This window comes from Euwallacea fornicatus, chromosome 2 (genome assembly GCF_040115645.1).
Source record: "Euwallacea fornicatus isolate EFF26 chromosome 2, ASM4011564v1, whole genome shotgun sequence".
NCBI classification, from domain to species: domain Eukaryota; kingdom Metazoa; phylum Arthropoda; class Insecta; order Coleoptera; family Curculionidae; genus Euwallacea; species Euwallacea fornicatus.
The window spans coordinates 3,869,804-3,880,143 of NC_089542.1; the positions used below are offsets into that span (position 1 = coordinate 3,869,804).

Here is a 10,340-nt window from a genome sequence, read left to right on the forward strand (position 1 = left end):
GGCAATGATGGAAATAGTAAATGAAAGCCATTACCATGGAGAGGTGTCAGCTCCAGGGTCGCGCAATGGCGATTGTTTGATCGTCTGGAGCCGGCTGCGTTTTACGTTTGAAGGGCCGTCACTGGCAGGATACCCTCGATACGTACACTTTGACGGTGTTTAATCGCTTCTTGGAAACCCCCAATTTTACCCTTAATAAGGCCATAATCTCACCCCTATAACAGAACTTTTAGGTACAAGGCTGCGAAAAAAACACATGACTATGGCGTATTTTTAATTTTTAACTAAATACCAATAAATTTTTTAGGAATGAGCAAAGACCGGTGTAAAACTCCCGATTCTCCTGAAGGGGCTCGACAAGCCACCACCCCTCACTCCCCTTCGCAGTCGTCGCCACCACTGAGGGGTACTGCGTCCCCCGCCAATAACGGAAACACGGACAGTTTGACTCCCCCTCCGCCACTGCCGGCAGCCGCAGTAAGTTCCACATCAAAAAGCACTATGAAAATATGAAAATTGAATTAAAGACTTTGTCTCGTCCCTGTTTTAGGCAGCTCGACAACAGTCCTGTATGTAGTGTGCCACTGATTCACATTATTAAAAACATTTCTGGAAAGTTTTCAGGATTATTTCGTAACAACTACATGATTTTATAATATAAATAGTAATTTCCGACCTAACAAATATTCGGGAGAGGAGTAGTTTAAATGGTAGAAAAACATGCGCGTCTTCTCCAAATGGTAGGTTTCCTTAGGGCCTAGGAGTGACTGTAGCTTGTTCGAGCCTTGTTCCACCAATAAGCTTTGTTGAAGGAGTAACATAAACTCCAACACCCCATTTAGGATTTTCTCAACCAATAGCATCTTATGAGAAATGAACAAATATTCAGTATCATACCTTGGCTGACCATTACGATGAAAAACGAGATCCCGGAAGTGGCATAAAAGTTGACTAGGTTTCTCTATCACAGAATTTTTCTCCTACTGAATTTTTCAGTTTTTCAATTGTCAAATATTAACTTAGTGCAATTTTTTTTTAAGCTTTAAATTTTATCAGGCCAGAGACGTCGAACTCTTAAAAAAAAAAAGGAAAATGGGAATCAATTCAAGAAGGGAATTAAAAATATTCAGCCAAACTGTGTTAATTCTATTCAAAAATTTTACCCTTATTTCTTGTTTATTTCGAAAATAAATATGCCGAAATCCTCTCTAGGCATCGAAAAACAAATTTAAATCGAACAGAGACAAAAGCAAAGTTGAGATTGTTCCCATCGTCCTCGACTGCGGGCAAAAACATTTATCGCACAAACAAATCCGAAAACTTCTTGTATGCCTGGAAATTCGTTTTTCCTAATTCGGGGAAAGTCAGTTGCACGCGCTCTCCAGGTCTCCAGAAAAACTGGAGAGCCCTCTACAAAAATAATCTTCGGCAACCTTGTCTTTCACAGATAGGACTTTCTTGCGGCCGTCCTTTTTGTCAGCAACAGACACACCGAGTTCGCATATGCTCTCCTCTCCTCAACTTTTAGTTAAAGTTTTAAACTGTGACCGATGTTTCATTAAAAAAATATTTAACTTGTTTCATTTAGTTTCAAACAGTAGTTTCATAAAATCAAGCGGATATCCAAAAGCGAGACTTACAAATGACTTTTACCGCCATGCGAAACAGCCAACAAATGACTTATTTTGGGGATGTTATTAAAAAGGCCACTCCCCCAATTACGCACCTCTCGGGGCGTGGTCTCATTTATTAGCAACAAATCATGGAGTGAGGATAACTTTTCTTCTCTTTTAGGCCTTATCATTGACATTGGACGCGCCTAGATCCTTCAGTGACATACAGTACGGCTCCTTTGGGGGATACCCCAGTGGTAGGCAGCTCAGTAAGCTTAAAAAGTTCCTCAGCACTTTAGTGCAATTTGGAAGCGATATTAGCTCTGATGTTGGGGAGAGAGTCAAGAGTCTGGTACTGAATTTAGTTGTAAGTACCATACCTATTAAAAAAATATAGTTTTCGTAATGTTTCATGATCCGACAGAGTTCAAACTTGACCATAGAAGAATTCCATCATTCCCTGCAAGACGTCACCAATTTTCCATTGAGACCTTTCGTACTGCCCTTTCTGAGGACGCACATGCCACTGCTACAGAGGGAGGTGCATACTTTGGCCAGGCTAAACAAGCAAGTGAGTTACAACTAATATTAAATCAATTTATTCGTGAGACTTTTAATGGAATATAAATAAAATTTGCCTAGGGAAAAGGAGCGTGATGGAGAAATTACAATAAATGCGAAGGTTGCTTTGAGGTGGATGCAAACGAGCCGGCTTTCATGTCGCTTAAAAGGTTTTTTAAAGCACTTTCGAGATATTTTAGACGGTTGGGTATAGAGAAAGCAAATTATCAAAGAAATTTATGTAGACCAGCAATATGTTTCATCTAGATTTTTAAGAAAAACATTTTATTACAGTACAAATTCATAACAGGGCGGGGCTTTTAAAATTCAACATAAAAGCGCGTTGATTGGTTTTTGGAAACCTGCCACGCCTACTAAGGCGGGGTCTAAACACGCAAAGCTTTTAGTGGGGCAAATCAAATGATGGCGCTGAATGTTATTATAGGTCACTCCCCCTGAGAAAGTCTTATTCAAAGTTTCAGCATCTGTGTCAAGTCGTCCATTTTTTAAGGTTTCGAAAAAGTCAATACTAATTGAAATAAAAATCTCCTCAGTTATAATAGTTAGAGTAAGAGTTAGTTCGGGAATTACTACTCAGTGTGAGTGTGTTGTTCGTAATAAATTATATTGTTTAGCTAATTTATCACAAATGGATGAACCACTTTCAATCTTAAAAAATGCAAATATTTCCATCCCTTGCACCTCAGCCATTAAATCAGGTCCAAGTTCGAGAATTAGATAGATTCCGAGTGTAAATATTCTCTTGAGTTTTTACGGTTATTCCTTAGATTAAAGATAGATTATATTTATATTAGTTTCTTTATGATTTTCCAGTCCGCATTACAATACGTCCGCTCCCATGACCACGTGATTCTAGAACCAACTCATTCCCCATCGGAAGCCTCAGAAATTTTCATGTCCAGTGATACCACTCCCATCACTGGAGTTAAGCGAAGAACTTCGGAAGGGTAAGTTCTGACCAATTAGATGTTTTTCTGCATTGCCTTGGCCAATAAGATAGCTTTAAAGGCCTAACTTTCGTGTCATCTAACCAATAATCTGCCAGGGTGGGAGAGACTTATTTTGAGTAACTTATACGAGTAAACTTATTTTTGTACTTATTTTTCCACTCTCGCTGACTTCCTCAAATAATTAATATTCGAACGTCTTTGTTCTTGATTTTACTTGGGCCTACTTTCGCGTCATCGGCACCAGTTGGCTTACGTAAAGAAGCCATTATTCATCTTAATAAAACTGAGGCCGAAGGCACAGCTGATATCGCACCGATTGAGTGCTCTTCGCCCCATATCAACCTGCTGCTCCAGCTATTTGTTTTAAATTCGACCAGATGCTGCTACGTCTCGCAGGAATCGAGGCCGACAGCCTCGATAAAATCTCCCATTAGTTTATTCCACCTTCTTTTATACGAAGCTTTTCAAAAGTCTGAAAACGGCTTAATGTCTCAAAAAGAATCTCACCTATAAAGTTCTGAAAAACTTTAACACAGGGAACTTTAAATTACTTCCAATTAAATGACAATGCCGACAATTATCACATTTTTTCAATGCATGAATAGCCCCTACTCGCGTTGCTTGTTTAGGTAAGAAGGAGATTAATTTAGTGACGTGATTTAGTAACGTGAAGCACGTCATTAGTTTTGCTTCGCGGTTAAATCCATGATTCTAGAAATTTCTGGAATCTTCCTTTGACTTTTGATACCGACTCATCTCTCGGGTAAGTTATTTAAATTCAGAATATGAAGCAAACCAAATTTGTGGTCACATGAATATACCAGCAGATCTCACGTATCCTCTTTCGCGAAATCTTCATATGGCTCTAGAAACTTCTTGACTATTCCTTTGATATTGTCTTTGATATTATACCTCACCATTCCGAAATATCCTTCTACCGCCATTTTAAAAAATTCCACTCCTTTCATGTAAAAATGGGGTTGGATGTTAATTATCTGCCACATTCTTCTAAATTCAAAATCAAATTCTTCAAAATCTTCTAAAATTAATTTCTGTCTTCAAAATGACAGCAAAAAAAATGGTAATTTCGCAATGGTGTGATATCTCACACCGTATTTGCCGTAATTTTGAAAAATTCCAGACCGAAGATGTAATAGAATTAAATATCTGCTACATTTTAACTACATTAATGTGCTCTTCTGCTACCATTAAAAAAAATTGTCGTTTTAAAATGTTTAAATTTTCAACGATTTCAAAAAATCTGAGTTTTTGGAAAAAAATAAAAAATTGGTAATCAGGTTTTAACTTGCGCCGCCATTACAAAAATTTTACACGCCTCGCTTTGCAAGATGGCGCCAGAATGAACGTTTTCGTGCAAAGTCTATCAAACACCCTCATCTGTCACGTGAATCTTATACGACAGAGTTGTCAGCGTTGCCACCTTTACTTGGTTTTCATAAAAAGCCGGTAATTTGGACTTTTTGACGTGATTAAAGGACATAGCCATTCAGCGCTCAATAACAGAAAATACACAACAGCATAATTAATTTGAATTTTATTGTAGGCAAGGCAAAGCCCCGGGCTCATTTTTGCGTTTGACGGGCGCTCGTATTTTCGCCTGCGAGCGAAAATTTATTCGCTATTCATTAAACAACTCGAACACAGAGCTTTTTGTGAATGAAAATAATAAACTAGCGTTCGCCGAGTATTTTACTAAATTAAACGATTTCAAAATTTCAATATGAACGCTGTTTATTGAATTCGCAATTTCTGGTTGTGAGGTTTTGACAGCGCCGCCGCTCGCTAAATTAATGAATTGCGAGTTGTTTAATAGCGTATCGAGTTTTTTTCTGAAACACCCCGAAAGCGGGAACGTTTCCTATTAAAGTACCTGCAATTTTTCGTCCGCCAAAGGACATGAATTCATTTCTAGCAAGTTTTTTCAGTGAGAACTTCGAACCTTTTAGGGCTAAATCCTTAATTAAAAGGCGAGAGTGCGAGCTGCGAATGACGTGAAAGGGAAAGCGGGCGACAAACTGATGCCGTGTTCCAAACAGATGCTGGGAGGCACAAGTGTGCAGATCCTGCAACTTATGTATATGAGAAAACGGCCCTTAAGACTCTTGTGTACCTCAAGTGTCCATAATTTTAGTGCACATGACGCTCAAGTTATTCGCTCACAATTTAATCTTCCGCGATAGCCCCGACGGGCTTTTCTTACATCCAAAACGTTCCATAATGAACTCTGGTTCGGGATTATAAAGAGAAAAGTTTCAATGTAAGAACGTCACGACTTTCAAGCAGGCGCTTTTAGCCAATGAAATTGCGGTATGCGCCTGACACGTTTATGCTTATGAGAACGTGCCATTAAGATGACGTTCATGTTTTACGCGGTTGTTACGTTTTACGCCTATAAACTTCTAAAATACTCTACTACAATTCATTTAATCAAATCTCTCTTTCTAACACTTCCTCGGATGCTCATTTTTTAGAACATATGAAAATGGCCTCAACGGACAACCCGAAGATTTTCCACCAGCGGCCAAGAGACCAGCCCCAGGCATCACTCCATTCCTCTTTAACCACCAACACAGCTTTTTCATGCCCAACCTCAACGTCCCCAACTCCCATTTATTCGATTACCAACCCACCAATCAAACAGGGATTAAAACTGAAGAACACGGCGGTAGCAGAGGGGACGAGGAGTGGAGGAACATCCATGTCATGCTCAACTGCATTTTGTCAATGGTGGAGAAGACCAAAAGGTTTGTTGTCAAAGTATTTAAAGAAGTGTTGAATATTAATTTGTTTTAAAACAAATAATAACTACAATAAGTAAGTTTCTAGAGTGATGATTTTCCATAACAAAGAGGGTTTTTAAGGGCTCTAACGATACTGCAACAACGGAATTCACCCTCACAACCGGACCTTACCAGCGAATGGTTGCGTAAACAGGATGTGGGTCAGGACTTGAAGAAAGTGGCCAATGAAATAATTTCCTCGGCTATAAGGGCTGCTGAAGAGAGGGTAGCAGAAGTAAGTACTTATTCCTTGAATCACAGACATAAAATAGAGATTTTCCACAGGTTAAAAGGAAGGCGGAAGAGGCAGTGGGGGATGTGAAACGGCAGGCCGTGTTGGAATTGCAGAGAGCGGTAGCTGCAGCTGAAGCTAGAGCCGGGGAGTTGCTGGCGGCAGAAAGAGCAAGAGTGGAGAAGGCTTTGGGAGGTTAGAACTCTTTGCGTCGAGCTTTTTTAGTAATTTCGTAAACTTTCATATAATGACGCCTATCCTAATGTTATGTCAAATTATTCCAATTATAATATCCTGTATATTCGAGGATTTTACTTTGGTGTAAATTTAGCAAATAAGCTAAAATGTTCTCTTCGAAATAATTTGCACTCTGTGAATGGGAAAAAACATTTGGAAAAATCCAGGCAAACTAAAACAAATTTAAAAATACAAAAGGGCTTTCTACCTCTCCTTCTACGGTACTGAATATTAGAGTGAAAAAAAAATTCTTCAAATATCTCGTCACATTTGTCATTTCTATCAAATCACTCCAATTCCGTATTTTATCAAACATCATTGACATAACACACCTTTAAAATTAATCGAAGGTAAAAAAATATGCATGTTTCCTAGATGTCAGAAGGCAAACAGACGACACCACTGCCAACAATCATTCTGAATACGGGGACTGCAGCAACCAGTCTCCTCCAAACCAACCAGTATCGTCCCAGCAAAATGTATGTAGTCAAACGCATCTTAAACAAATTATTTTTTCTCCAATTCATTGCACCATTTTTCTACATTTTTTACACACTATCCGATATTTTATGTGTTGTTTACAGGCCTGTTGGAACTGCGGCAGAAAAGCGCATGACGCATGTTCGGGTTGCAGCGTGGCTCGATACTGCGGACCTTTCTGTCAACACAAGGACTGGGAGAACCACCACCAGGCAAGGATGAACAGTTTTTTATTTCTTTTATTGTGATTAAATTTATAAAATTTAAACGTTTAAAATGCTACTTCTAATGAATCTATCTATGATTTGCTTCAATGTAGATACAAAAAATTATATTCTATACAAAACTTTAGGTCTGCAACAAAGAAAAGAGACAGAGCGTTCCTACTACGACCACGCCAGTGACGCCAGCGCAAGCACCAACGCCCCCAACGGCGGATATTCGAGTCAGCAAGTGACAAGGCAAAAGGGGCAGAAAAATTAAGAAATATTAACTATACTTATGCATCTAATCCCACTCATTCTATGATAACCTTATGCATTATGTCTCAAGTGTAACATATTTCAACGGGCACCTTTTGTTGTAAATTATCATAGTTTACGGCACTACGTCATCATGTAGCAGTACTTTTAATCTCACTTTTCAACTCTCTGAATCTCTAATATTGGATATTAAAAAATACTCCGAGTTTTATGCAGTTAACACTTTCGCAAATTAGTTATTACTGCGCATCAGGCTACGCACTGTGCATAAGTATTATTGACTGCGCAATGAGCGAAAAACCTATTCTCTTTCTAATGCTCATATTTTAGGTTAAACATTGTTAGTGGAATTTTTCAGTTCTAATGATCTCCTTTGAAATGCAATATTTGATATTTCTATAAATAGGCAACGTTCGTTTTGTTGATGTAAATAAATGTTTAAACCCTCTAAAATTTTGTTTTGCTTGAAAACTGTTTTTTTTTTTGGGGTGGGGGGGGAGGGGGGGGTCGCTTGGGATACATTTGAGAAACAACAAAATATTGGAAAAATTGTCAAAATTCGTATGAACTGAGAGACAAACTCCATCTATAAAGATTTTCATTAAAAACTCAACAATAACAAAACTACAAATATTTATTTTTTTACATCTCACAAAAATGTATTCCTTAACACTAAAGTATAAAAAAAACTATTTTAATACATCCGCAAGAACCTTCTCGGGCTTCGCAGTATTATTAACGGAATTTTTCCATATTTCCTTGCTCCTTTTGTACAAAACCAAGTTTACTTTGGAAGCAATTATCCGACCAAAGTCGGTATTGGACCAGGAGCCCTCTTTGTAGGCCAATTCTTCCATGATCTGAGTTTTTGCTTTGAGATTTGCCGCATTCCATAGGGCTTCAAAGGACCGCGAACCGTATTTTGAAGCTGCTAAATCTTGATATGTTCCCTGAAATCCACAAATGAAAAAGTTGCAGTTTAGGTATAGCATTAAACACTTTCAGAACTCACAGTCATTTTTCTGATTAATCGCTCTCTACTTTTTTCTCCTACAAAGTCACTCTTTACATAAGAATCAACAATGTGACTCCCCATAGAGTTGCTGAACAAATCCCTTAACTCTTGCACATCCATTGCCAAGAGACCATTTACAATTTTGATTGGCTTGTTAAATTCCAGCATTAATTGCAACATTAAAGTTCCTTGTAAGTTGAGTCTTTCTTTGGCTAGATTTTGGTTTGAAGGTGAGTTCTCTTTAAAAGGAGTGAGGCGAGACATACAAGTGATAAAATGTTTGAGTCTCTCTTCAGGTTCATGACAATTTAAGGTTTTTAGCATATTCTGGAAAACATTGAATTAGGTCTAAACATTTATCAATACAAGAGAAATGATGCTCACTTGAATGAATAATCCCTGTTTAGAAGATAATCTTTTGCAGGTCTGACCAATGGTTAAAATGACGGCTGGATGCCCTTTTTCAATTATTTCCCCAAAATGATCAGACAATTCATCAAATAAAGGATCAAACTAGAAGATATATCACAAAATAGTAAATTGTGAACATATTATGTTATAAAAAATTCAAAATTTTATTTTAAAAATTGTTGAAATTTTTTTTTCAGAAACCCCCAGTGCTTCCTCAATAAAATTATTCTTAAATTTACCTGCTCTTTATTCACACATTGTGCCAGCGCCTTCTGCACAGCAAAAGTGGTGCTTTTTAAACAAGCCAGTTTGACCATTCGACGTAAAAACAGCTTCTCCAGATATAAATTAAATATTTTTTTGCCTGCAACTTGCAGAGCAGTCTCTAAAAGCATCACTAGGCTTACAGACAAGAACCCTTGAGGTACTAGACCCTCTTCTGACTCATTTTTTAACGTTACAAACGTTCCATTTAAAAGGTTTTCAAGGTACTGTTTTAATAGCTTTGAATCTGTTTTTTTCAAAGCTTTTAGCAAGACTTGAAATAGCCCTGATGTGAGCTCAGAAAAGCACATTTCATTGAATTGGGGCCAAAGAAGCAGGCGTTGACCAAATTCTCTGACGACTTCAATAAATTCCTCTGGAAGCTCTTCTTTTTGTGCTGAATGAAGGTCAAGAGTAACTTTTGCATTTTGTTTGTTTTCAAGAGGTATTTGCGTTAAGCTGCATAAACATATTCGAATAACTCTGTTCCCAATATTGTCCCAGGTATAATCCTCCAAATTATTAAGCAAAAATTTGCTTACTTTCAAAGCAAACTTCCTATAGTAAGTTCTTTTATCTTCAGGTAAATTCAAATCTAAAGATTTTTTAGATGAAACTACTACCAGCTGCTGTAACACAAAACTGGCAAATCTGTCATAAATTAGAGGTCTCAGATCAGAGCTAAATTTTTCAATAAATCGCTGCAGAATGGAGTCATTTGCAAATGGCAATAAAGTTTCGATCACACGACACCCCACTTGGTTACTTGAGCACTCAATTTCTTGATTTTCAGTATGCTCAAAAACATTATCGACAAAAATTACTAGAAATAGAAAAAAAGCATTTAGTATATCTTTATAGAATTATATCAGATATCTCTACAAGCAGCTATAAGCAGCATGTTACACTGTACACTTTAGGCTTTTATTAAAACTTACCTTTCAATTCCTCATCATCAAATCCCAAGTTAAAAGTCTCGAGGCTTCGAAGAAAAAACTGATACGTGTCCTCATCCATTTTAGAACCCCGACCGAAACACCCCTTTTTGGCATATTTTCTGGCATTGCCCAGAAAGGTCTTCTTGCGTTTGCGGTTTTTTTTTTTAAGAAGGGTCTCACTGGACATGTTTTAAACTCACAAAAATCCACAAATTCTTTACAAAAATAGTGAAAAAACACTTGAATTCGATGAACTTACAGGTTTGTTATTTTGTGAAATGTGGGTTCACTTGACTAAGGTTATGTTATATTTAGTTTCAAATGACGTCAATCAA

The 10,340-nt window shown here is 37.6% G+C and overlaps 2 protein-coding genes across 5 annotated transcripts in view; one reads left to right on the top strand and one right to left on the bottom strand.

The window, feature by feature from the left end:
- The window catches only part of nvy (CBFA2/RUNX1 partner transcriptional co-repressor nervy), a 41,029-nt gene extending 33,212 nt beyond the window's left edge, over positions 1-7,817 (top strand). For 2 of the 4 annotated variants that reach the window (XM_066301466.1, XM_066301467.1), the window contains exons 3-12: positions 308-477; positions 1,795-1,980; positions 2,038-2,184; positions 3,009-3,142; positions 5,638-5,910; positions 6,028-6,181; positions 6,232-6,373; positions 6,791-6,894; positions 7,000-7,107; positions 7,248-7,815. In XM_066301466.1, coding sequence (XP_066157563.1) covers positions 308-477; positions 1,795-1,980; positions 2,038-2,184; positions 3,009-3,142; positions 5,638-5,910; positions 6,028-6,181; positions 6,232-6,373; positions 6,791-6,894; positions 7,000-7,107; positions 7,248-7,352 — 1,523 coding nt within the window. In that variant the 3' untranslated portion in view covers positions 7,353-7,815. Of the gene's footprint in view, positions 1-307; positions 478-1,794; positions 1,981-2,037; positions 2,185-3,008; positions 3,143-5,637; positions 5,911-6,027; positions 6,182-6,231; positions 6,374-6,790; positions 6,895-6,999; positions 7,108-7,247 lie in introns of all 4 variants that reach the window. The other 2 variants (XM_066301463.1, XM_066301473.1) reach the window with 2 other exon arrangements.
- Positions 7,818-7,993: 176 nt separating this feature from the next.
- Positions 7,994-10,313, bottom strand: LOC136349733 (nucleolar protein 9). Its single transcript, XM_066301457.1, has 5 exons — positions 10,006-10,313; positions 9,043-9,890; positions 8,777-8,905; positions 8,390-8,719; positions 7,994-8,327 (listed from the first exon to the last, which is right to left on the bottom strand). Exons 1-5 carry the CDS (start codon positions 10,190-10,192, stop codon positions 8,067-8,069), a joined length of 1,755 nt encoding a protein of 584 aa, XP_066157554.1. The 5' UTR covers positions 10,193-10,313; the 3' UTR covers positions 7,994-8,066.
- Positions 10,314-10,340: the final 27 nt, after the last annotated feature.